The sequence below is a fragment of the Vanellus vanellus genome (genome assembly GCF_965231255.1).
Source record: "Vanellus vanellus genome assembly, chromosome: 25".
Taxonomy (NCBI): Eukaryota; Metazoa; Chordata; class Aves; order Charadriiformes; family Charadriidae; genus Vanellus; species Vanellus vanellus.
The window spans coordinates 375,102-401,482 of NC_138930.1; the positions used below are offsets into that span (position 1 = coordinate 375,102).

Sequence of the window (26,381 nt, forward strand, 5' to 3'; positions counted from 1 at the left end):
TCCTGGCTGGACTCAGGGCTCTTCTCTGCAGGGTGCTGAGTCCTGGGTCCCGTGGGGGCAGAATAGGGCAGATGGAGCCCAGGAGAGGAGAATGAGGCTCACGGGAAGGGGAGGCTGGTGAACAAAAGTCTGGTGTTTGCCTTTCCTCCACCCTGCACAACAGTGGGTAAACAAGGTGCAGAAATGGTTGAATTCCCTTGAGATAACAAAGAGCGCTGGAGCTGAGCCAGCCCTGCCCGCTCGGCTCGGGGCCAGCCGTGTGTGGGGGACGGTGGGGAGCCGTGTGCTCAGAGCTGCCTGCTGCCTGCACTGAGCGTGCCTGCACCCGGCCCGGGACGGGGCTTCCAGGTTTGGGGCAGAAGAGGAGCTGCAGCGGTTGGGCAGACACTGAAGTCCCAAGTGCCCCAGTTCCCAGTAATGGGACGGCAGGAGAGACCCTGTGCTCGCAGCAGGAGCTGGCACAGGGACATGCATCTCTGGCACCTCGGGGACATGGCCTGTGCCAGGAGCATCCCTTCCCGGCAGGGCCGGCAGCCAGCCCTGCTGCTGGCACGAGGCTTCCAGAGACCAGCGCTCGCCTGTGGCACTGCGCTGCCACAGCAACTGCATGTGACAGGAGCTGCGGGACCCAACACAGAAACGGGCACAGAACAAACACTTGCAGGGCCAGCAGAAAACAAGGTTTTCAAGGCCTCCAAAACCAGCTCCGGACCCTTGCTTGGCACCCAGCAGTGTGGAGCCGGGAGGGTGTCCTTCCTCGCCTGCCTCCCCCTTGTCCAGGGCTCTGCATGGCAGCGCAGGATGCCAAGAGGGGACAGCTCTCGGGGGTCCAGGGCCACCTCTCCAGGCAGCGTGATGGGGAGCCAGGCACGGGCTGGGCAAGAGGGCCACGGGTCCCTCATGCCGGGCTGGAGGCTGCAGGAGGTGTGCGGCGCCTGGCAAGGCCTGGGCATGGCACCACGGGCAAGTGACGCCTGGCTGGGGACGCTGGCAGGGCTGGGGACGTGGCTGGCAGAGCCGGCAGCATGCTACCACCTGCTGGAAGCTGGGTAGGAGAGAGCCCTGCGAGGGGAAGGGGCTGGCGGCAGCTCCCCCGGGATCCCGGGGCATGGGCTGAGCCCCTGCCAGGGCAGGAGACATCTCTTCTCCAACTGGTCAGTTATTTCCATGAAACATGCTGACAGCCAGTGTCAGAGACTCTTACCCCTCTGTGCAGGAAACTGGACTGGGCAATGTTTGTTCTCAGCATGTTTGGAGACAGACAGAGGGACAGCTGGTCAGCGAGACCCCCCAAGGCCCTGGGAGAGCAAGGAGGCCATATCCCTCTGCAGTCATTCTTCTGTGGCTTCCAAACCTTCCCAAAACCCCTCGGCCTCCCCCCCATCACACGGGCTGAAGGAGCAGTACTAAGACACAAATTGCTCTCCCCTTCAGCCTGGCGTTAACCCTGGAGCCTACAGACTGCTACTCCAAACACACCAGTGGTTTCAGCACATGTGCCACTATCTGCTCCGCTCTGCCATCGTCCAGCCCCAGCCTCCCACAGCCCCTCACCCCCTGGACCAGTGAGGACCAGTCCAGAGTGGAGCCACACTGGGGGCGCAGAGCACACCAAAATAAATCCAATTTCAGATGGGAGCACTCCCCGGTGCTCTGACTGCATTGTTCATGTCTGTACTTAACTCAATAAAGGCCTCATAATTGTTTTTTGCTTCAAGAATGCTGCTGCGCAGCTCCCAGCCCACCTCCCCCACGGGGTCCTGCCCTTGTGTTGAGTGGCCGTGGGGCACTGCCCCACCACGGGACCCTCTCGAGGAGGGTCCCCGAGCCCCCCCCCCAGCAGCCCCGCACCTCGTGGCCATTGGCACCACACACCAGCCTCAACCAAAGCCCTAAAATCCCTAAAACAAATCCTCCACCAGCGCTTCAGGCACCTCTCAGCAGCAGCCCGGGGCCGCGGGGCCAGGGCAGTGCCAGCAGCAGTGTGGACAACACGTGGGCTTGTTCTCTGGGGGCGAAAGAAGAAAGTCCGAGCTCTTGCTGCCTCTTCCTGCCTCTGCCATTGAGGGAACAACGCAATTATCTTTGCAGATGCATTACTACATGACAAAAAATAGCAGCTGAGATGGAAGCGCCACATCCCTGTAGGTATTCAGCTATCAATGGAAAATTACACAGTCATTACTGGGCTTTATTTAGGGGCTTATTTTACTCATTGACTCAGCCAGCACCCAGCCAGCCCCGTCCCGGGAGGGGCTGTCCCCAGCGAGGAGCAGAGGGTGCCAGGGTGACCCCACTCCCCGCGGTGGGTGCCGGTGGCTCAGCAGCAGCATGCGGAGCAGAGCTGAGATGGGCCGGCGGCATCCACCTGGGGCCAGGCGAGCAGAGGGGACATGGCAGAACCCCGGAGCTGGCCAGTGCCAGGGCTGGTGCCAGACCCACTGGGAGGCCGCTGCCCACGCGGTGCACGCGCCTGGTCGTTTGCAGCCCGGCCACGCCGCTGGCTCCCGCAGTGCTGCAGCAGCCTTCTCCTGCCTCTGCCGACTCCAGCCAAGAACCTTTCCTATCTGCCGGCTGCACCGTGTCACTGGGAGCCGCGGCCATGCTCACCGCGGGGCTCTCGCTCCACCAGCCGCGTGCTCATTAATGGGTGACGAACGACAGCTCCGCTCCGAGTTGCTCGGTGCCAGCCTGGCTGTGGCAGGAGCTGGAGGGGGCCGGGCCAGGAGGCTCAGAGGAGAGCGGCCCCATGCTGCCTGTGGGCAGAGGTGGGAGGTGAGCCCGCAGGCAGTGGGAGGAGATGTGGTGCAGGACCAGTGCCCCGGGACCAAGCCCTGGGTGCTGCAGCCCCCTCCGGAGCTGTGGGGTGGGGGTGACCCACGTGCAGAAGGGGGACAAGATGACTCAGGGGGGCAGACTCAAGTGTGACCAGCCATCATGCAGTCAGATGCCACTGCCAACATGGGACCAGGCAGGAGCTGGTGGTGATGGAGACACCGTCCCAACACCCTCTGCGTCCCCAGCTCCATTGAGCCCCTGGGCGCAGGAGCCGGCAGCGGCAGCACCATGCCTGGGGGCAGCATGAACAACCCGGGCACCTTGCTCATTTCCAGGTTTAATTAGAAATGTATTCCAAACCACGAACCCACACCCAGAGCCAGACACACTAGAGACGGGGACGTGTATGCCGTAAAAACCTACCAAAGCCCCGAGCCGGCCGGGGGGGCTGCCTGGGGGCTGAGGGACCCCTCCCCCCCCCCGGCAGCCCTGGCATCATGGGCCGGTGCCAGGAGCTCAGCCCTGCCCTGCACCTTTCCTGCAGCAGCTTTGTCTTGGCCCCAGCCTGGGGAGGGCTGCGGGGGCTCGTGGCCACCGGGAGCCTCACGTGGCAGCAGCTCCTGGGGAGAATCCAGCTGGAAATATGGGAGCAACAGGGACATCCAGCAGCTCCGGCCTCCAAGAGACATTTGTGCCCCATCCCACAGCCAAAGCGAAGCTGTGGGCTACAGCCCCCACTGACGGGGGACCCACAGATGTGGGTACTCCCCAGATGTTGGGGGAGACAAGGTGGGGAGTTGGGTCCTGAGCAGCAGCATTGGGTGAGAGGCACAGCTCTGTGGGCAAGGAGCTGGTCCCCCGGCTATCCCTCGCATACCTACACACACACACAGGTACACATGCGCACACGCACACACCCCCCCCCCCGTGCTCAGCCCATCCCACCCTGGGAGCTCTGGGATGAGGCTCCCGGCACCCACCCCCACCCGGTTTGCTCCATCATCATCCAATTCCAAACGTGTCGGGATGGAGCTGGCGCTGGGGTCCGCGGTGCTGGGCAGTGGGGGACAGCAGTACTAGCGGCTGGGCGCACACAGCCCCACGCAGGCAGGGCCCCAGGCAGGAGGGGGACGGGGCAGCCCAGCAGCGGTGCCCACCCAGGCCCCCCATCACGGGGGCAGCGCTGCCCGAGACGGGTTTGGGCTCAGTCCCTCTCAGCGAGGTTGCCCACTGGCTCCCACCACAGCAGCGTTTTGTCTCCACACATGGAATAAACGTCTTTGTGTCCGGCTGGGCAAGGGGCCGCATGCGGACAATGGATGGGAGGTAGCAGTGAGGGGGGACCCTTCAGGACCAGGGACCACGAGGCACCGCTGGGGAGAGCCATGGGGAGCCCGACCCTGGGGTTTTGGGGGCTTTGCCTCCCCCTGAGGCCACACACAACCGGAGGAGGGGAGCGTCGATGGGCCCCAGCTTTGCCCTGGGGCTGGGGCCAGTCCAGCGCCAGGGGAGCAGGTCAGGGCTCACGTACCCCCTGGCATCACTGCTTCCTCCAGACAACCTGGCGGAGGTGCAGCTCGCTCTCTGCAGCCACGATGGGCTGCTCGTTCTGCCGGTGGTGGCTGATGAGGTGACTGATGCTCTCAAACAGCACGTCCTTGGTCCTCACCTGGGGACCAAGGGGGACACAGCGGTCCTGAACACAGGAGAGCTGCCTCCCGCACACAGTCCCTGTGCAGCCCCCAGCGCCTGCCCACCCCCATGTACGCCCCCTCCGGCACCCCCTCCCGCCAGCCCTTGCCCCGTTCCCCGTCACCCAGCCACACTCTGCCCTTACCACACCCTCGGGGTCCACCAGCAGCAGGTGCTTGGGCTGCCCGCTGTGCATCCCGGTCAGCACGTACTGCCCCGGGTTGGTGAGGCTGTCCCGCACCAGGAAGTCCCCGTCCGTCTGCAGCAGCCTCTCGGCATCCCGACGGCTCATCTTCCCATGGTACCACGGCTCCCGCCTGAGCTGCTCCTCTGTGGGGGCGATGGGGGCCTTCCGCGTGGGGGGACTCGGCCACTGGTCCTCGATGGGGGGGCTGGTGCTGCCCCCCACAATGCACTCGTGGAGCTTCAGGGCATCCTCGAATGGTCCTGTGGGCGCCAGGGCATGCACAGGCATCATGAAGCAGGGCTGGGGGGGCAGCGGGGACAGGGCCAGGCCGAGCGGTGGCAGCAGGACGCACAGTTATGGCCAAACCCACCTCTGTGCCGGACCCTGTTGTGCCATAGCCACTCCAGGCATGATACTGCACCCGTGCCCAGGCATGGAGGGGACTGTGCCCTCCTGCATGGGCATGGCTGCCCCCTCCATGGGGCCAGGCAGCCCTGCCCCGAGCCACCCCTGGAAAGCGTGGGTGAGGATGGGGCCCCAACTCATGGCCCCCGGCGCTCGGCACAGCTCTTGGCTCAGCCAGCACGGGCACCGCTGGGGCTGCATCACGCAGTTGGGCAGCCCCCGGCACGGCTCAGCCCCTCCACAGAAGGTCCTGTGCCAGACACCCCCCAGCCCGCTGGCTTACTCATATCAAAGAGATCCTTTTTGGGGCTCTCCTCCGGCACCCCGCGAGCCACTGCCTCTGGCTCCCAGGCATCCAGGCTCTGCGTGTTCACATACATGTGCTCCTCGTAGTCCCGTGGCCCCAGGGGATGGCTGTCCGCCTGCAGGTACCCGTCGCAGGGCTGGCCTGCGAGGACCGGGCATCACCGCTGGCCCGGGCAGGGCAGAGCCGCGGGGACCCCTGCGCACAGTCCCCGGGGTCCCCCCTGCAACAGTACCCACCCTGGCTCTCCATGTCCCAGGGCAGCCCCGGCTGGCTGCTCTGCTCTCGCCTGGCTGCGAACCCACCCTGGGGAGAGGAAACAGCGGGGGTGTCGGGGGGACACGCCTGGGAGCCCCATGGCAGCGACGGCAGCAGCCCTGGGGGCTCACCTGGCTGGGGGGGCCGGAGCCAGAGGGCTGAGTGTGGATGTGGCCCAGGGCTGCGCTGTGCCGGAGCCGGGAGTCGATCAGGCCCCCCAGGGGCGGCTCCTTCCCCGGGATGCTGTTGTAGTAATCGTGCTCGGCTGCCTCCTCGTCCTCCCCCCAGGCCGACTCCTCCACACCCAGCGCTCTGCAGCGGGGATAGGTGAGTTGGGGACACCCTGCCCAGCTTGCACCCCTCCCCGTGCCCGGCACAGGGGGTGTGGGGCTGCAGTGGGGTCCCCTGCCCCCCCTACCTGTCTGGGGGCACCACCACCTTGGGGGGGCTGTGCAAGTACTGCTTGAAACGCAGCTCGAAGGCCTGTCCCACTGTGCTGATGACACTCTGCGCCAGCCCCTCGCAGCACTCCAGGATGTGGCAGGCTGCAGACAGACGGACAGATGGCTTCAGCGCTTCCCCCATGCTCCCATCACCCCCCTGGGACCACCCAGAGCTGCCCCCCACAAGGGATCCCCTCCTCCAGCCTTCATCCCCCTCCTCTTCTGCCAAGCTCCCGGGCGCAGGGGCCAGCATCACCTCTCTGGTTGATGGGGTCCTTGGCGACATAGGCGACGTAGTCCGTGGTGTCCTGGGGGCACAGGGAGAACTCAGGGCCCACGTCCTGCTGCCGTGCAGCGAGCAGGGCTGCAGGCACCGGGGCGACGGGACGGGCTCAGCCCCAGCCCCACGTCCTGCTCTGGGACCGGGCTGCCCCACAGCTCAGCTCAGCCGTAGGACGGGCAGCCCCTGTCCCCAACACCCCTGAGGGACCGCAGCTGGGGGAAGGCTGAGGTGTGGCGTGCCTCACCGTGTCCCCGCCGGAGGCGAAGGAAATGGATTGCATGTGGTGGTTGGCGATGATCTGGGGGAGGGACATGGCACGGAGGGGGTTAGCATGGGGGCCACCAGCCCCTCGGTTTGCGACGGGAGGCAGAGGGCTGGGAGGTGGCGGATGGTGGGGTCATGTCCCCGGGGTTGGCTCTCACCTGGCGCGTGGTGGGGATCATGAGGTTCAGCCCGTCGACGGAGATGTTGACAGCGATGCTCATGCCTGCGAAGCGGAGGTTGCTCTTGCCCAGGATGGAGAACAGAGCTTTGTTGGGAGCCTGACAGGGGAGAGGAGCGTAGGGTCAATGCAGCCCCCCACAACCAGGTTTCCTGGGGTGAAGGAGGCAAAGAGGGGTGCCCCAAGAGACCCCAGGCTCTGCCCCATGAACCAGGAAGGCACCACGTCCTGCAGCCCTGTCCCACAGCCCTGTCCCACTCCAGGAAGGATGGGCTGGGTGGACACTCACCTTCTTCTTCCAGATGCCCTTCACACCCGGCACCGCCTCGTACAGTCTGTTGATGGCTTCCCTGCAAGCCACGGTCCCTGGCTACATTATTGCTGCAGACCCCTGGCTCCTTCCCCTGCCACATCCCTTGCCTGTGGCTCCGCGGGGTCTGGGGGCATCAGCCTCCGCAGCCCCAGGTGCCGCAGCCTCCACGCAGCGCTGCCCCACGTCATGGGCCTGCGGTACGTAATCCAGGCCAGGGCCACCTCCCTTCTCCTCTTTCCGCCCACTGATCCGCGGCAGTGCCCTTCATCTGTGTCCCCGTGCATGGGGTGGATCCCACGGGGCAGGGCTCCCCCAGACCCTGGCCCCGTGCCCCCCATCCTCTCCACAGGGCCCCAGGGAAGGGGAGCACCCAGGGCCGCCAGGGGCTCCGGGTGGCATCGGGGTGTGGGAGAGCAGGACTGTGGGGCCATACCTGGTGACCTGTGTCCGGGTGTTGAAGTCAAGGGACCTCATGGAGCGCAGCACCTCGATGCACCCCATGTACTGGGGGGGACACACAGACGGTCAGAGTAGCCTCCTCCGGCCACCGCCGCCAGCCCAGGGCAGGCAATGAAGAGGAGGGGAGGAGGCGGGTGTCAGTGAGAAGGGTCACTTTGATGCCAGCCCCAGGGCTCTCACCCCAACACATGGCACCCTTTCACCTTCCACCCCAAAATGCCCCATCACGTGCCCAGACCCTGCATTGAGACCCGACAAACTCATCTGTGTGTTATGGCTTGTGCCGCCCTTGTAAGGGCTGGCTGCCGCTGGGTCCCGGGGCTGGGTCCCTGGCCCAGAAAGCCCCCCGGCCCCTGGCACGTCCCAGGCCAGTTTGGGTGGCCGTGCTGTCCCTTCCCAGGATGTGCCAGACAACGTGGGCAGCGTAACGGGGCCGGACTGCCCATGATGGGGTGAAGGGGCCGCAGGCTGAGCGCGCAGGGGGTGGCTGCCCAGGACCCCCCCGGGGCCGGACCCCACCACGTCCCCTTGTCACGGCACCGCGGGCTAACGCGACGCCCGTCCCGGGGGAGACGGCCGCAGCCCCCGGCGGCAGAGCCCGCCCTGGGGCAACAGCGGGGAGGGGCGGACACCCGAGCCGGGGGCTCTGCCCGCAGCCGTCGGGAGGAGCGGGCAAACCCGCCGAGCCCCCGCCCGGCGGCGGCGATGGGGCTGAGCGGCCCCCCGCTGCCCCGGACACGCGTGGGGGCCGGGGGCTCCGCGCCCTCCCGCGGCCGGTCGGGGTCGGGGTCCGGCGGGACTTACCCGGACGATGTAGGAGACGCCGGGCCCCATCACCCGCTCGTCGGGGTGCAGCCAGCCCTGCGCCGGCTTGCGGATGAAGCTGCCCTTGCGGCTCCACTCCTCCCCGCCCGGCCGGGCCGCCTCCGCCCGCGCCCGCCCCGCCGCCGCCGCCGCCGCCCCCCGCCGCCCGCCGCCGCCCGGCCCCGAGCAGGGCGCGGCGCAGAGCGGCTCGCAGGCGCCCAGCACGGCGGCCAGCGCCGAGGGGGCCGCCGCCGCCGCCCCGCCGCCCCCCCGGGCCGGCGCGGAGAGCTCCCGGCCGGTACCAGCGGGGCCGCGGCCGAGGAAACCGGCTGGTCCGGGGAACTTCCACTGCGGCATCCGCGGCAGCAGCGCGCAGAAGGTGGTGCCGGGCTCGGGCTCCTCGCCCGCCGCGGGGCAGGGCCCGGGGGCCGGCGACGGCATGGGGGCGGTCAGCGGCTCGTCGCGGAAGCGGTCATACTTGGGCTCCGGGAGCATGCCCGGGGCCGCGCTCCGCTCCGCCGCTCCGCTGCCGCCGCTCCGCTGCCGCCGCCGCGCCGGCTCCCGCCCCCCGCCCGCTCCCCCGGGGCCGCGCCGCGCTGATGTCATGGTGCGAGCGCTCCGCCGCCCCCCCGGCCCCCCTCGGCCGCCGGCGCATCCCCCGCCCCCCCGGCCCCCCCGCCACTCCGGACCCGCGGACGCAGCAGCATCTCCCGCCCCCTCCCCCCCGCAGCATCCTCAGGCCGCCTCTCGCCCCACCCCCCACCCCCCAGCATCCCCTGTGCCCCCCGGGAGGTGCTGCCCCCCCCGAGTCACCAGGGCAGGCGCGGTCCTGGCTTTCGGCGGGGGCAAGCCCGACCCCCGGGCAGGGCTCCGCGGCCCCCACGCCTCGGGTGCCCCCACATAGGCGGCCCGTGGGGCCGGAGCCCTCCGCGCTCTGCCCCCGCCCTGCTCCAAACCCACTCGCGGCCGCCCACGGCGGAGCCGGAGCCCCCCCGGGCTCGCACCGGCCCCGCGGGTGCCCGGCGTCGCCGCGGGGTTAACGGGATGCGGGGGCGGTACGGGGGGGCTACTGCCTCCCCCTGGCAGCCATCGGGCTGGTGCACGGGCTGGTCACCGCTCAGGGTTGGCAGTGAGCTGGAGTGGCGAGCGGGCAGCTTCTGGAAGGGGCGGGCAGCTTCTGGAAGGGGCCAGCAGCCCCTGGCCACTGCCCTCACTCCCAGCGGGGACATTTTCTGCTCTTTCCACGTCTTCCTCACCGAGAAGCGCTCACAGGGAGCAGGGCGGGGGGAGGCTTTGCCAGGCTTTGCTGTGCAACGGGGCTGCCCTGTTTCTGTCCCTCCCAGCCCAGTGGTCCTCTTCACTCTGATTTCATCTGCCTCCAAAGCCCGGTCTGGCTCACGCTTGTTTATATCTGTCTGGAGGGCTCAGGCAGTAAAAAGCATAATCATTTTCTTGCTTCTCTGCCAGTATCTGCAGCAAGCAGTGGAAAAAAAAAACAATCTTTAAAGGGACTTTCTGACCTCAGTCAAGCAGCTCACCCTTCCTCCAGCCCTGGGGCTGCTGCTTTTTTCCAGCCGTTCAAAGGGCTCAGCCTGGCACCAACCCACGGCACCGCACTCAGCACAGGGCTCAGAGAGGGACCGGGTGTGTGCATCCCTCCAGTGTGAGATGGGCGCTGGGCTGGTGTGAACGGAGCTGGGGATCCCGTTGGGAGCGGGCAGTGGTAGGCTCAGGCCCCATCCCTGCAGGCAATGGGGCGATGCTCCAGCACGACCCACACCGGCTGCCCAGCATGGGGACCAAGCCCAGAGCTGCCTCCACGTTTGGGGTTCACCTTCTGCCTTGGTGTTTCCAGGGCTTTGCTGTGGATGCTTGGCAAAGGCTCCAGGCTGGAGGGGTGCAGAGGGGCGAGGGGGCCACAGCCAACCCCCAAAGCCCAGAGCAGCACCCACATCTGCTCCACTGTGCTGGTGCCCCAGGGACCCTTGACTTCCCCCATCCCACTCAGCCTGCATCCCTTCTGTTGCCAAAGTCATCGTAACGCCCGGGCTCCCTCCCCGCAGTGCCGGCACCACGGGCTCTTTGCAGAGCAGATGAGCTTGGCTCCGGCCCCCTGAGAAGCCTCCATGACCGGGTGGGAGCTGCTCTGCTTCCCAGCCCGTGGGGATGATGCTGCTGCTCTGCTCCCACACCAACTGGCACAAACAGAAGTGGAGCCTCCCTGGGGGCTGCCGTGCCCCAGGCAACACGGCCGCCTTTGTCTTGCCTTCTCCTCCCTGTCTCCTGCTCCCTGGCAGGTGATGGGGCAAAAGCCAGTAATTGCTCTAAGTGCGATCAATAAATCACAGTAATAGAATTACGTTTGCTGTTGCCATATTGGGAACCACTTCTTTGCTCTCTCCTCTCACCGCTCTCCTTTGGTTTGTTTTTAAACTGCTGCAGAGCATGGGAACGAGTCAGGATCCTCCAGGGTCCCAAGGTGGCTCTGGCAGGGGCCTGGCTCCGGGCGCACATCCCCAGGGGCTGGGGGTTGGCCCCAGGGAAGGAGCCGGCTCCCTGGGAAGGTCACAGGCTTTTTACCCCACACCACATGCAGGCACTCCCTGGCGTGGGGATGGGACCCACTGCCCTGGCGCAGAGCAGCAGCATGTTTGCCTGCAGCCCTGGGGAGATGGCACCGCTCTCCGCTCCCACACAAGTCCCTGGGGGCCAGGGAGTTATTTTAATCTCTTTTGCAGCTGGTCTCAGGCTCTGGAGAGTCAGCTTCACCTCAAGGGCTTCCTCCCCCCCCCCCCCCCCCCCCCCGGCTTTTAATCATTACTTAAAGGAAAGCCTCTGCAGATAAAGGCCAGATCACAGCCTCAGGCACTCCGTGGGCAGGGAGGAGCCCCGCGGAATCTCATCGCCCCACCGCCCTGTGGGGCAGCATCCTGCCCTGCCACCAGAACCCTCCTGTCATGGTTTCAGCCGGGACAGGATTGACTTTCTTGCTAGCAGCCAGTGTAGTGCTATGGTTTGGATTTTGGGATGAGAATGGTGTTGGTAAAACACAGATGGTTTTGGTTGTTGCTAAGCAGTCAATGCCTTTTCTGCTCCTCACACCACCCCACCAGCGAGCAGGCTGGGGGGGGGGGGGCACAAGAATGGTCACTGATGGCTTCTGTGTTCTTCTTGGTCCTTGCTTCTAGAAGCGCCATCCCAGAGGACGCAGAGCCTTGGCCAGCTCTCCTCTCAGCTGCTTGGCTCAGCCATCTGCGGCATTGCTCTGGCTGACCTGCCGTGCTGTGCTGGTTTGGGCTGAGGTAGAGTTAGTTTTCTTCACAGTAGCTGGTGCAGAGCTGTGTTTTGGATTTGTGCTGGGAACAGTGTTGATAACACAGAGATGTTTTAGTTACTGCTGAGCAGTGCTGACACAGCGTCAAGGCCTTTTCTGCTCCTCACCCCCCACCGCCAGTGATGGGCTGGGGGGGGCACAAGGAGCCGGGAGGGGACACAGCTGGGACAGCTGACCCCGACTGACCACAGGGACGTTCCAGACCGTATGGCGCCATGCTCAGTATATAAAGCTGGGCAAGAAGGAGGAAGGGGGGACGTTCAGAGTGATGGCGTTTGTCTTCCCAAGTCACCGTTATGCATGACGGAGCCTGGCTTTCCCTGGGATGGCTGGACACCCACCCACCCGTGGAGAGCAGGCAATAAACTGCTTGTTTTGCTTTGCTGGCTCATGTGGCTTTCGCTTTACCAATTAAATGAGTTTTCTCTCACTTTTACTCTTCTGATTCTCTCCCCCATCCTACCGCAGGGGGAAAGGAGTAAGCGAGCGAGCAGCTGCCTGGTGCTTAGTTGCCAGCTGGGATTAAACCACGACACCCGGTCCCCGCCGTGCGTGCACGCTGCTCAGCAACCCCACCGATTGTGGCAGGGAGGGGGTAGCCGGGCCTGGGGATCCCCGGGCCCGGCTGCCCCCTCCCTGCGGCACCAGGCTTGGAGAAAGGCCCGAGATCCCCTCCGGGCCATCGGCCCACCTCCGAGCCCAGAAAAAGCAGGGGAGGAGGACCGGCGCATCCCAACATGCCCTGCGCGCCGGCGGCGGCGGAAATAGCCGCCCGGCGCCTCTGGCCCGCCCCCTCCCCCACCTTCCAGCCAATCAGATGCCAGATAAGCGGGCCAGGAAAAGTCAGAGCAGCCAATGGGATGTGAGGAACTAGGTGCCGGAAGTGCTTGTCAGAACTGTTGTCTGGGCGACGGGGGCGGGGCGGGGCCTGCGGGCGGGCCGCCCGCCCTCCGCCGCCGCCGCCGCCGCCGCCGCCGCCCTCGCCCGGCAGCCCCGGGCCCGGCGCTCCCCCGCCCGGTGCGGGTCCGGGCCCGGGCTCGGCGCGGCGCGGCCCGCCGTAGGGAGGATGGGGCAGCCGCGGAGGCCGGCGAACGGCAGTGGCCCGGCGGCGCCATGACCGGCGAGAAGAAGAAGAAGAAGCGGCTCAACCGCAGCGTCCTGCTGGCCAAGAAGATCGTTATCCGGGACGGGGCCGGCGTGAGCGTGGGGGACGGGGGAGACCGCGGGAGCGTGCGGCGCGGCGTGACGGGATGGGGCGGGCGGCAATCAGGGCCGCGGCGTGGGGGCCCGGGGCGGGAGAGGGGTGAGCGTTTGCGGGGCGGGGGGGCCGGGTGGGAGCCGGGCCCGGGCGTGAGGTCTCTCCCCTCGGCGGGGCCGCTGTCCAGGCTGGCGGGCTGCCCTCCTCCCGTCCCGTCCCCTCCCGGGGCCGCCGTGCCGGGAGCCGCGGTGCCGGCCGACAGCCTCGCTGCGCTGGGGCTCCCCGGCGTGCGGAGGAGCGCGGCTCTCTCCTCGCCCTGGGCCTGAGGCCGTCGCCCTCCAGACGGGCTTCTGGAGCGTTTCGCCGGGTGCTGGTGTTCACTGGTCATGAAATGTCAACGCTGGCGTTTAATATTCGCTTTGAGGATGACAGACTGCCTTCGAATCTGTGTAAAATATTTACCTCTTTTGAGAGGAGTTCTGTACTGCGGGGGAAGAGCAGCGCTGCAGAGGCTCCAGACAGTGCGGGCGACAGCGTCATGCCTGAACCGAGACAGCTTTGAAGTGGGCGCACCTGAGCTTAAGATGGTTGCGAGCTCTTCCCTCAGGGCCTGCTCTCCTCAGAGACGGCAGTTCTGGTCATGAGGCGCTGCCTGTCCTACGGGCCCCTAGAGGAGTGGTTCAGTGGGGTGACACCGTACTCCAAAGGATGTTAGGTATCCTGAATTGTTTAGGGAGTCTAATGCAATAAGATGGTTGGTATGTGGAAGGAGTGCCATTAAGCTGTGAACAGGTTAGATCTGGACCTACTCTGTAAAGAGAAATTGGCTGTCAGTTTTGTTGCAGTCATGGTAGAAACGTTTAACTGCTTGAGAGGGTAGAAAGGGGGATGATGAGAAGAGGAGAGGGCTGCTCTGTGGAGCAAGGTGGTTAATGGTATCTGTGCTCTTAATTACTGGCTTGGGGCTTCTCTCTCTGCTGCAAAACATTATTACATTTGTATGCAATAAAACTGACTTCTAATGACCGTGTCCCCCTCGGGTAGGGTGCCTCTCATGTTGATGCTGTTGATTTATTTTTTAAACAGACTTAGCCTGTCTGAAGGAGACAGTTTTAGTAAAGTCTGTGAATGTAAACAATATTTCGGCAGAATAACATCTCTTGCTCCCTTGTCTTATATTTCAAATAATTTACAGCTGTATTAGTTATGTGAAATGCAGTATTATTCTGTCTAAACCTGGGAGGACCTGACTGGGTAAAAGATTGCTCTTCACGTGCCACGTTTTTTGAATTCCTTTTCCTGAGAATGTTGTCAGTAGTGAATGCTGGAGGCAGGGTACTGACACAGATGCATCTTTGGTCTGGTCCATTAAATGATTTGTATCTCAAGAGCACAGTGTAGAAATGTTAGTCAGCTGTGAGGAAATTACTCTCTTAGCCTAGAAGAAATGCCTGTGAATTTGAGGTTTCCCATACCAAATCCAATATCCTTTTGGATTTGAGATTTGTGCAGCTGATGGAAGGGGTTTTTTTAACTTCTGGATACTCTTCAAGCCATTGGAAGCTGTCTAAATGGCTGGGATTGCAGACATTTCAGGTGGTTTTATTAATAATGTATCAGGGCTGGACTATGCTGCTTGGTGAGTTCAGATCTCATGGTTTGCTAATATAAGAAATGCGTTTTTGTGGAAAAGCACATTGTGCTACTAAATGTTTGGCCTGTGCGGTTCCCTGATGTAATTCAGCTGAAACTTGTGCACTTCCTTTCTGTTCCTTGTGATTTGTTTTCCTCGTGAGCGCGTGACTTTGCAGGTGTGTCCTGCACGGCAGGAGAAAACCTTCTGGGCTAGCACATGAGATTTGGCACTTGGAAAAGTGCTGTCCTGAAAGCGCCATCAGAAATCTTGATGGAAAAAAAGATAAGCAAGACCTCGAGGAGTTTTTTAACAGCTGATTTAAGGACTGTGGCTTCCCCGCCATGCTGGGTAGATGGAGTTGGCACTGAGGAGTAAAATTGCCTTCCCAAACTCCCAGAGTCTTTTCTGGGATCTTGCACATACTGCTGTGAAAATATTTAGAGAACTGAGGCATTTCAATTCAAAGTCCTTAAGGTGAGGATTGAAAGGATAATCTGGTCGTCCACATTTAGAAAAAGCATAATGGTATCAAAGATATTAGTTCTTGGATAAAAAAAAATGAAAACAGTTAGCTTTGTAGGAGAGGCACATGTTGGTGGGCCCTGGATGGAGAGACGCTGCAGCATGAGCTCACCTGCACCAGGCAGCAATGAATCACCTCAGGAATGGCTTAGGCCAGAGTTGATGTTTCAGCGCCCAACAACACATCTCAAATCCATCACAGATATGTGTATTTTGTTACTTACGGAGCTCTGTTTTGCAGCGACAGGGGATTGGAGAGCCCAGTGTGTACCACGCTGTGGTGGTTATTTTCCTGGAGTTCTTTGCCTGGGGTCTGCTGACCACGCCAATGCTGACGGTGAGTAAGTCTCCCTGGGAATAATACTGTCTCTCATAGACTGGAGTTCACTTTGGGTTGACGAGGGTAAAGATCTTAACATAGGCCTTGGGAGTATAGGAAGTAGAAACCAGGATGTGGTTTGTACCTGATTTTTTTTCTGTGTGAATAAACTGGACCTATAGTAATTTTTTATGGAGTTGGGCAATTATTTTCTTAATTATCGTACTTTAACTTGGAGCAAAGCATGAGTTTTATTTTTGAAAGCTTTTGGAGGATTTCAAGAAAGCAGAACTGAAAGACCTGACCTGAAATTACTAGAATTTACTGGTATTTTACTGTTGCTTATTGCTGGTTTTTTAGGTGTTTTAAAAAAAAAAGGGCACTTGGGAGCTTAATGAAAAAAAGATGAGCAAAGCTTTGACTTTTTATCCAAAGACTGGACTTTTTGCCCTACACTAACTTATTTAGGGATAAAAGAGATTTTTGTTGGACTGCCGCTGTTGTCTGGGGTGTCAAAGCATAGAGACAATTTCCTGGCAATTATTGGCTACACCAAGTCATGCTTGTTCTAGGAGACCCCATCAGCAGCTCATTCAGGACTTGACTGAGTTACGGTTAACACAGGCAGCAAAGGCAGCTTCGCAATCAAGTTAAGTGCAGAGGGATAGCTTTACCAAAGAAACTTAAAATCTCATCTCAGATACTTGCACTTAGTTAAGGAGCTGTAAACTTCTGATTTGGCACTTTCAGGAAGAATTCTCAGCTTTTAAATTCATTTTCTGGTGGTGGTATGCCAGCTCACATTGAAGTCTAATGTGCCATGCGTATTTTTGACCTGTTCTCTGATATCTAGGTAACTACACAAAGGGATTTTTGTCTTTTTAATGCAAAGGCATTTAGAAATGTAGTCGTAGCTCGGTAGTATGGAATGCAAATCAAACACATAGACAGTGTGGAAGGGCGAGAGAACAGAAAAGTTATGTGGTAACATGAAGCAAAACCAGAGGGAAATTAGATGGTGCAGGGATGGAGAAAGGCATGTTTCAGATTATCTTAGTCTTTCCAAGCGTGCTGGGATAATTCATAGACCCAGGAAGTATTAAAGAAAGTGGCTGCCCATGTTGGAGAGGGGAGGTGGAGCTCCTCGCGTAGGTACAGCAGTGGCATTGTCGGTAGTGTAGTTCCCATTTTCCCTGTTGTGCTCTTCCAAGCATCTATCTGTCAGGTGCTGGTGGAAATTAATGGAAATTTTGCAAAAGCTGCTAGCTCTGTTTTTTGGTTTTGTTTTTGTTTTTTTTCCTAGGTGTTACACCAGACTTTTCCTCAGCATACATTCTTGATGAATGGCCTGATTCATGGAGTCAAGGTAAGGAATATTCCTTCCAGGCTTTTGTTTGAATCTGAGATCAGCACAAGAAGTGGCAAGCCATTATAATACTGATGTCAACGAGTATTTGACAGATAAATGTTCATATTTCAGTTTGGGGTGCTCATTGGCACACCTAGAGCAAAATGAAGAATTGACAGAGCATAGAAATCGGGTAGCTTGTGTTGTTGATCTTACTGAGCAGTATTAACAACATGCTGCTCGTCAACATGGGTTTGGGGCTATAACAGCTGCGTGTTTCAGCTAAAAATATTCTAATAATCGTGAGATCAGCCCTGTAACCATATTCTGGAGTGTAACAAAAATCAATGACATCTGAACTTATCAGTAATAGAGGTTGAAACTAAGCAGGCATTAGTGGGCTCTCCCCAGGCAGAAGTGGGGGAATGTGCTGTGGCACAGTAAGAGGGCACAATGGGTTTGATTGAGACCAGCATTCCCAGAGCAGAATTGGAGGCAACTGTAGTGAACAACCAGTAGCCATGTGTTCTGACTTGGGAAAACAGATTGTTAGGCCCTGGCTCTGGCAAGAGGATCTCAAAAAATGGCCCCAGAGAGGTTTACTTGGATGTGAGTTGGGCACTCCCATATACACTTAAGGGCTCTTCCCCACCCGTCTTGGGTTTGAAAGATGTTGAAAGACATTGAACAATTTTATTTGTGCTTAATGGCCTTGGCATCTCATCGGGTCTGTCTTATCTCCATCTAAAAGAGAAAGCTTTCTGTAGAACTGCAGCAGATGTTAATGTGATGGGGCTGTGCCAGCATCTTTTTAGGTACTGGCAGGGCAACTCTCTGCTGCCCAGGCGTGCCTGGGAAGACCACAGCTGCCGACTGAGTGGTTGCAGAGAACGGGAAGTAATTGGAGTGTTTAGCAGCGCCTAGCTGGTTGAGAATTGGGGTGGGTTTTTTTTCTCCCTAAAAGGATGTGAGCAGTTTAACAAACGGTTGTGTTTTGGCAATATTGCCTGCTTGTAGAAAATAGGAATGGATTATCTCCTTGTATTTTTATCTTTAGATGATGTTGTCAAAAGCTCTTGCTATTGACAATCAGAATTTCACTGAGGGATTTCTCTCTGTCCTCTTGTCTGTCTGCCTTAGGGTCTGCTTTCTTTTCTAAGCGCCCCACTGATTGGTGCTCTCTCTGATGTCTGGGGCAGGAAATCCTTCCTCCTCCTCACTGTCTTCTTCACCTGTGCGCCAATTCCCCTTATGAAGATCAGTCCGTGGTGAGTTTCCTCTTGTTACAACTGAGGGGTTCTGAGGAGAGGAATGAGTGTAAGCCTGAGCAATGAGGGATTTGTGGGTGTTGCATTTGAGGATGAGATCGAAGAGTCCATCCAGTGGAGGAGGATGCTCAGCCTAGAGACTAATTTACTTGTCTGCCTCTACTGGATCATTCAGTGTCAGGAAGAAAGAGTCTGTCTTTCCTCTCCTGGTGCCTGTTCTCCTGGTAGGTGCATTATCACTATTAGGGCGCATTGATGTTTCCTTCCTGTGTGGGGAAAAAAAGTGATAAAACTCCATGGGCCACCAGACTGAAGCTCGGTGTTCCTGAGCACTCTCTGGTGCAGTGAAGTAGGATGGACTAGAAGGAAGAATAAGGGAGAAGTTCAAATTCAGCAGCTGTGGACTACAGTGTGGTTGCTCTCTAACTCTGCCTTTGGCAATGCCTGTTTCAGGTGGTATTTTGCTGTCATTTCCATGTCTGGAGTCTTTGCTGTCACCTTTTCTGTGATTTTTGCCTACGTTGCCGATATCACACAGGAGCATGAACGCAGCACAGCGTATGGCTTGGTAAGGAGCTGAATAACTGGCTTGTCTCTTGAAAGAAATATTTGGAGCTCTGCAGGTAGAAGAGGTATAAAATTAGGGTGGGAGATTTATTGACAAGCCTGAGATAGTATCAGTGAAAGGATGATATGCACTTCACTAGTAATACAGTCTCCCTGTTCTTCCATTTGTGATTCAGCACCAAGGGAGAGGGCTAATTTCTGTGCGATCTGAATACTGGCTGTATTACTGCTTAGCCTTTAAACCAGTGTGGTTTGTGAGCTTCCTTGCACCAGGAGAGGGGCAGGCTGCCATGCTGGCGTGCATACAAGTAGTCTGTGATCAGGCCCTTTCTATAGGGTTACTGAAAGTATCCTATGTGAATTGTTAGGTTGGCTTTAATTTGCGCTTGCTAGAACTTAGCCTAGATTGCACCAAGAGAATGTGCTGTCTTTCTGTCTGCAGGAGTCCCTGTCCACCTGAATTATCTCCATCAAAGATGGCAAAACTAATACCATTGGGTTAGTCTGGGGGAGAAAATAGACTCTAGGAAGAAGAGGTTGTATTAATGTTTTGTGCTTCCAGGTGTCAGCCACGTTTGCTGCTAGCCTGGTCACAAGCCCAGCAATCGGTGCATACCTTTCCCAAGCCTACGGCGATACGTTGGTGGTTGTGCTAGCGTCAGGCGTTGCTTTGCTGGATATTGGTTTCATCCTGCTGGCTGTGCCAGAGTCTCTGCCAGAAGAGATGCGCCCAGTGTCTTGGGGAGCTCCAATCTCTTGGGAACAAGCAGACCCATTCGCTGTAAGTAAACCTTGCTGCTGTTTTTCTGCATGCTAGTAATGTTTATGTTTGTTTTAGTTCTGCTAAATTCTCGCAAAAGGAGGACGCATTCCACCTTTTGGTGAAGGATGTGAGGCTTAGATTAAGGTACAGTGCTCAGTTGACAGCAGACTGCACATATCTGAAGCTGTCTAGCAGCTTCTAACCGCTTTCATATAGCTACAAACCATCTAAAAGCAGCTCCAGGTGTCCTGAAGCAAGAGCATCTGTTGGTGGAAATGTGCGAGTTGTTTGAATATAAATTCCATTACTTAGCAATAGTTCTGTGTCAGGAGGTGTCTATTGTGTTCCTGGCTTCTCAGGACTTTTGCTAATGATGATAAACTTTGTACAGTTTACCCTCACCTGCACTTGCTAGGAAAATTATTTTGGCTGTCTGAGGAAAAAACAGTTCTGATCAAAAGCACTTGACTATAAATCTGAGAAACTGAAAGGTAAAAATTCCTCATTTTAGGATGTAAGTTGATGCAACTGTATACCTGGTCTGGTGTGTTGTGGCAGTGTCCACATCTTCCTCTGAAATGCTGGTCTGGTTTCATTCAAGCATTCACGTCTTAGATACAAGATGGTGACTTAAGCACTTGGTTTTGCTGTCTCTGTACCTGGAGAGTAATTAATGATATTAACTTTTTTTAAATTTTTTTCATTCCCCACCTCCTTTCCTACAGTCCTTGCGGAAAGTGGGTCAGGATTCTACAGTGCTGCTCATCTGTATCACCGTCTTTCTCTCCTACCTTCCTGAAGCCGGCCAGTACTCCAGCTTCTTCCTGTACCTGCGACAGGTTAGTCTCTTGCGATGAGGGAAGGCTCTGAATGCAGGAAATCCCAGCTTACAAATGTTATCTTAGTTGCATGTCCTGAAGAAGGTAGTCTTGGCCAATAGCTCAGTAAAGTTGAAACTAGAAAAAATAGTGCTTTGCTCTGGCTTTCCTAAAAAATGCAGGAGCCTGGCAACTGTTCTGTAGCCATTGCCAGGACCTTTGCTTGCCTTCTTGCTGGTGGTCTGCCTGTCCATGCCACTTTCAGGCATTCAAGGTGAGCCCAGTGGCTTAAAGCTGTTTTTTCAACCAGAGGAAAATCGTCCATTTTATTCCTGTTGCAGCACGGGGCAGTGGAAGGTACAGTTGATTAATGTTTAAGTACCTGATAAGCAATGTCAGTAAAGATTAGTGACACTGATGGAGTGGCTTTTCTTATATGGTACAAATGTCTTGCCTGAAAAGTCCCTCTTTGGTGTTTTCACAGGTCATTGGTTTTTCCTCGGAGACTGTGGCAGCCTTTATTGGGGTAGTTGGAATTCTCTCAATACTGGCTCAGGTGAGAAGCAATTTCTCTCTTGGCTCTAGCAGTCTGGTTAAAAGAACACCCAAAATTTCTGATAGTTGGGGCTGGTTAGTTGTTGGAATCCCTGTGGCCACACAGACATCAGACCCATGCACGGCTACCTGCGGTCCGTCTTTCTTATCTTTTGAATGCAGCTGTTATTTGTTGCATGAAAAACTGTGGTAAACTGTGGGGTGGCCCCGTGTCACTCTGTAAAACTCCATAGATTTTGCTCTGATTGCCATGCCACAGGGATGTGCTGGTTTCTAACAGAACGTTACAAGAGTGGAGGACTGCACGTGCAGATAGCGAGTCTCACAGCAGCACAAGTTCCCTCGTATTTCTGTCCTCTTGTCTTCCAGTGCTGTCATTTTGCTTCGCACTTACTTTGAAAGCACCTGTTTTTCTTTCCAGACAGTAGTGTTGGGAATTCTCATGCGTTCGATAGGAAATAAAAACACCATCCTGTTGGGACTGGGCTTCCAGATCCTGCAGCTTGCCTGGTATGGCTTTGGATCACAGCCGTGGTAAGAGTTTGTCTGTGTCTGTCTCCTGGCGTCAGCAGGTTTCCCCTCTGTGGTGGCTCAGTGGCTGCAGCAGGGGGAGATGCTGCCCTGCCACAGTGCTAGTCTGCGGCTGGCCCTCGGCAGCCAGTCTCCTAACGGCTGCTTCTTTCTCTCCAAGGATGATGTGGGCAGCAGGAGCTGTGGCTGCCATGTCTAGCATCACCTTCCCAGCCATCAGTGCCATGGTGTCTAGGAACGCGGACCCCGACCAACAGGGTGAGTTGCTTGGGGATTTGTTTGACGGGTGAGTTCAGCCCAGCAGACACTTGAGCTGACGCACGTTCGAATTCTCAGCATTGGTGGTGGAGGGGTGGGCAGGAACATCTGTGCCAACTGCGAAGTGTTGCTTTATTCATGGTGGTATTGACACCCTTGTCTTTGACCCTAGCTGGTGCTTTGGGAGGGAATTCTTAGATTGTGCACATGGGTGTTCAGTGTTGCCTGTCTGAGGTAGAGAGGAGACTCTGCTTAATTGTTTGCCTGCTTCATGGTTTGACCCTGAGTCCTCAGACTTGGCTGCCTTAAATTCCAGTTCAGTTGGAAATGGTTGCTTGATGTGCCCGTGCTCATTTTATTCTCCAAAGTAGCAAGCTCAGCATTACTGATTTGTAGATCCTGATACTGAGCGAGGCTAATCACCAGCTTGCCACTTCATCTGTAGAGCGCGTGTCAATTCAGAGCCGAATGTTTGATCCTGTCTTTAAATATGTAAGTGTCCTTGAATAAAATAAGTTTCTTCCGAAAGCTGGAGGCATATCTTCCTTTCCTAACTCTGTCCCCAGGTGTGGTGCAGGGGATGATCACTGGAATTCGGGGTCTGTGTAATGGCCTGGGGCCAGCGCTCTATGGCTTTGTCTTCTATCTCTTCCACGTGGAGCTGAATGAAATGGCTGAGGTGGAAACTTTGGGTAAGGCCTCCAAACCCAACATGGCCAACCCTACGGATGAGGTAACCCATTCAGCTTTATCGTTCCGTTTGCTGTGCTGCTGCTGTCCTCGCACCTGGGCATTAATCGTTCCTCTCTTTCTCCCTACAGAGCAGCATTATCCCAGGGCCTCCATTCCTGTTTGGGGCTTGTTCTGTCCTGCTGTCGCTCCTGGTGGCCTTGTTCATTCCAGAACATAACCTCGCACTGAGATCGGGCAGCCACAAGAAGCACAGTAACGGAGCCCAGACCCACACCCACAGCCCGCAGGCCGGAGGATCGGATGGCAAGGAGCCCCTGCTGGAGGACAGCAGCGTGTGAGGTTGGGAGAGAAGGACCTGGCTGTGTCTCAACTCTGGATCAAGGATCAACTGAGCCAGTGGGAGTTCAGGGAGAGGGGGTGGGGGGAAGAAGAAACAAGGTAACAGACTGTACCACTATCAGCTAATGAGAAGGGACAGGGTTTCCCTTCCAGCCAAATATACCCAGCTGGTGCAAAAATGGAATTGTATCATCTGGTGCTGAGGGGAAGGGGAGATACTGAACTGCTCCACGTGAAGGGATAGTTCTTTAAAGCAAACCTGCCCTTGTACGCAAATACTGAACTTCATGGTGTGACCTGCCAAATACTCAACTCGCCAGTGAAAAATTAAGGAGCTAGCGTTGTCTTTGTTCTAACATGAACTAACTGAGTTGCCAGCCAGAGTAAAACAAGGCGTCTGTTACGTGCCACATCCCCTCATATAATCGGTACTTGCTGCTGATCCCATCCCAGACCGGTTGGCTGACAGCGACGCGGGGACAGGCCTGACGGCTCTGTGCAGTGTGTGCTGCCTGCGCTGTGACACACCAAGGAAAACGCGTGGGCGTGTTTGAACAGAGAGTGTAGTCAACTGGGAGCAGGTCCTGGCTGCTGGAGGATCTGATGAATTTGCCCATTCTGGCCCAAGTGAAACTTAGACCAAAAAAACCCCATAATCCACTGACTTAATGTTCTGATGAAGATAAGAAAAACTAAGAAGTTGCAACTGACACAAGGGAGAATGGGCAGATGAGAGAAGGGCAACTATGTGAGTTACAAATGCTTAGATGGTCAACAGCGTTTGTGTTTCTGCTTGGTTTTCCTTTTTTTGTTACACTGATGTAATATTTGTCTGTTGCTACCTCCACAGGTAGTTGGTAGAAGGACTTTTGAGACATCTTTTTCTGGAACTGTAGTGGTTGTTTAGAAAATACAGTTCTCTGAGAGGTTGGAGAAACAACTAAACTCTGCTAAGCACTTTGATAAAGCATGGTTTCCTGAGAGAAAGGTCAAAGAAATAGCTGTTTATCTTGAGCACTTTTATAAAGCATGTTGATTTTTCCCCAGGCTCTTGCCATCTGATATTAAAACCAGATAATGACTGTAGCTTATTTTTTCTCGGTCTAATAGATCCTGATGGTGATGATTGCAATTGATTTGAACTTACCGGTTTAGATTCCGTGTAGCATTTCTGAGCCTGCTATGAAGGCTTCTGTTTTGCTGAAAAATGGAATTGCAGCCTCTGCTGCAGGGTTCAACTCTGTTTAGAAAGAGCAGCAGATACTTGAACTTGAGTGTTGTGAAAGGAGCTAAGACAAACGTATAGGGTATGGTTGGTTGTTTATAGATACATAGAGATGTGGCAGAGGGCAGGAAACAATTGTTCTGATTTGAGTTACATCAAAAGTAATGGCATTAAGAAGTCACTGGGGAAGTAAAGACCAAACTGGGAACACTTAAGAAGTTAGTTGTTAAGGGAATTGAGGATACAATGGCCAAAAATAGTCCTGTCTCAGAGTGGGGTTTGTGCAACAGCTGCTCTTCTCTGGCTAGGATCCCTTCTCTGTAGGTTTGGGACAGGTAACTTAATGAGGGAGCACTGTCGCTTGATGTCTTGGGTCTTTCTTGGCAAATGGGTAATTGTGGCTGATGCTGTGCCTGCGCAGCAGTGACTGCAAATGCCGTTTGCCTCCGGGTTTAATGGAAAACACCAACTGGACAACCCAGGAGAGCTCAGTCCCTGAGCCACGACCAGCACAAGCAGGGGAGAGCGCTGTGGGTGCCCTGCTCTGCGCTGGTAGCGCAGCTTGCACCGCTGCGGGAGCACGAGGGGACATGAGCTCCGGGGTGTGTTCAGCATCTGACCTCTTAGGTGCGCTTGTCAGCGTGAGGGCTGGTTAATGTTGACTTTGGACAGATCGAGAGCTGCAATTTCCTGTCAGTCTCTTTAATGCCTGTCGGGTATTAACAGCTTGGAACCACTGCCTGCCTGGATGGGGCTGAACTAATAATACAATGTCTGTTTACCAATTTTCTGGACCAGTTAGTTATTGGAGGTGGACATTTAGGTGAAATAATTCATAGTTTGTTTTGCATTCATCCAGCCTGGTACCCAGATCCTGTAATCAGAACTGTAAGAGTAGATTATTGTCCATGCAGAGCCGCTTCGGACGCTGAGGGTTTGCTGATGTGGACCTAATTGCAGGAGTGGAGAACAGAGATAGCAGAAAGTCTCGGTGACCTGCGGTGACTCCAGTTTTCCCAAGCTCATTGTGGTGATGCTCCAAATTCCCAAATGTTATTGGGGTGGTCTGCACCGTGCGTGCACATCAAGCGTCTTTCCTGAAGGAAATCCCGTCACTTAAACTTCCAGGCAGCAGCCTCGACTCTGTATTGCTCACAAAAATGCCTTTTTTAGACTGGAGCTTTGCCAAGTATGTCTGGTGATTCATTTATATACACTGTATTAAAATGAAATGAAGTAGGTTTGTCCCTCAAACACAAATGAAGTGAAATGAAACACCGAATCGTTACCTCGTTCACACTGAGGCACTTGGAGCTTCACGGGTAGAATATAGTGGAACGTTACGAAAAAGACAAGCGTAATTTATATGATATAAAGTATATAGAGATATATTTTTAAAAGTCCTTTCCTTTATTGAATAGTTTATTGAAACCGATGTGTTTCTAGTCCCGTTCTGTTTCGCCACTGCTGCTGCCTGCAGCGTCTCAGCCTCTCCTGCCCTTCAGACAGCAGAATTACCCAGGTGAGCTTCCCTCCTCGATCCCCCTCCGTCACGATGCGATACCTGAGGTTCCAGCGATGCCGACATGTCCCGTGAGTAGTGGACCTGGAGTGTTTTGGTCACTTTGTGAGCCCCTGAGCTCAGGGCCAGGCGATGCCGCAGGTGACTGCCGTGTCAGTGGGCTGCAGCCCCAGCTGTGTGAAAGGCTCCACCGCAGTGGAGGTTTCTTTGGCTGCTGGGGGCGTGCAATGTTGAGCAGCCCCATGGGCAGCGGGTACACTGGGCACTGTTATCAACATAAAGCTGACTTGTATCTTGGTTGTTGCTGTGCCGGTGCCGGGCCTGGCCCTGTGACATGGTGTAGCCCCAAGTCTGGGCGCCTGCAGCCCATGGACCTGCTCTGGGAATGGAGCTCCCCATGGGGCAGGGCTGCTCGCCCGCCCTAGAGGTGTCACTTGTTCCTGGCGCTGGGAGCAAGCAGGGATTCCTTTCCACGGTTTTGGAGTTCCTCTCACTGGGTTCGGTGGGGGCCTCAGCCCCAGGAAACCCCCCTCCCCATCAGCGTAGGGATGTGACCCACCCACCGTTCTGCCTTTAAGTGACAGGGGAGGACTTGGGCCAAGCGGTGATGGAGCTGAAATTACTGGACCTGAATGAAGAATGTCTCATTCTGAAGGACTGGTAATTCTGCAGCATCCCACATGGAGACTGGAAAATCTGTATGGAGCATTCAGCTAGTTTTGCCAATTTTTGTTACTTTATATGAAAATGCAACTTTTTTAAAAGAGCCTTTTCTTAAAATCCCCTTGATCTGCTGTGTAGTGCCTGAGCCTGGCTGTTTAACTTCATTATTCCCAGAATTTGCCTGCAGTGACATAATTCAGGTCAGTAACAGCAATGCCCCAAACACAAGGCAAAAAATGGCTTAACTGTCCCTTCTGCAGTTCCAATAGCAGCAGTTCCAGTGAGTTTAAAGTGATCTCATTGCATTAAAAAAACCCCTGCATTAAACCATTGCTTTCTCTTTTGCCATTACTTTTGCAAAATAGGAACTTTTTACTTCACTGGTTTCTATTCTTTTCTCTGCACTTGAATGGCTGGTAACATTTTTTATCTTTAAAACATGGGCGCGTGGGAA

At 56.5% G+C, this 26,381-nt stretch overlaps 2 protein-coding genes across 2 annotated transcripts; one reads left to right on the plus strand and one right to left on the minus strand.

The window, feature by feature from the left end:
- Window positions 1-3,803: 3,803 nt before the first annotated feature.
- Window positions 3,804-8,974, minus strand: SHC2 (SHC adaptor protein 2; the record flags this gene model as incomplete). Its single annotated transcript, XM_082495426.1, has 12 exons — window positions 3,804-4,447; window positions 4,616-4,917; window positions 5,346-5,510; window positions 5,606-5,672; window positions 5,756-5,936; window positions 6,043-6,169; window positions 6,324-6,375; window positions 6,595-6,648; window positions 6,773-6,892; window positions 7,082-7,142; window positions 7,539-7,609; window positions 8,369-8,974. The coding sequence occupies 12 exons, from the start codon at window positions 8,972-8,974 to the stop codon at window positions 4,319-4,321; spliced, it is 1,935 nt and encodes a 644-aa protein (XP_082351552.1). The 3' UTR covers window positions 3,804-4,318.
- A 3,730-nt stretch (window positions 8,975-12,704) lies between these two features.
- LOC309681654 (hippocampus abundant transcript 1 protein-like) lies at window positions 12,705-23,603 on the plus strand. Its single transcript, XM_082495563.1, has 12 exons — window positions 12,705-12,899; window positions 15,300-15,395; window positions 16,681-16,743; window positions 17,866-17,993; window positions 18,447-18,561; window positions 19,123-19,341; window positions 20,049-20,162; window positions 20,626-20,697; window positions 21,118-21,230; window positions 21,388-21,485; window positions 22,052-22,218; window positions 22,307-23,603. Exons 1-12 carry the CDS (start codon window positions 12,816-12,818, stop codon window positions 22,514-22,516), a joined length of 1,479 nt encoding a protein of 492 aa, XP_082351689.1. The 5' UTR covers window positions 12,705-12,815; the 3' UTR covers window positions 22,517-23,603.
- The last annotated feature ends 2,778 nt before the right edge of the window (window positions 23,604-26,381 follow it).

What these genes read in the sequence shown, in the direction of transcription:
- LOC309681654 (XM_082495563.1), top strand. Translation starts at nt 12,816, where the DNA reads ATGACCGGCGAGAAGAAGAAGAAGAAGCGGCTCAACCGCAGCGTCCTG. An exon ending in GGCTTTGGATCACAGCCGTG is followed by an intron (nt 21,231 to 21,387) that starts GTAAGAGTTTGT and finishes TTTCTCTCCAAG; the next exon opens with GATGATGTGGGCAGCAGGAG. An exon ending in CGCGGACCCCGACCAACAGG is followed by an intron (nt 21,486 to 22,051) that starts GTGAGTTGCTTG and finishes CTCTGTCCCCAG; the next exon opens with GTGTGGTGCAGGGGATGATC.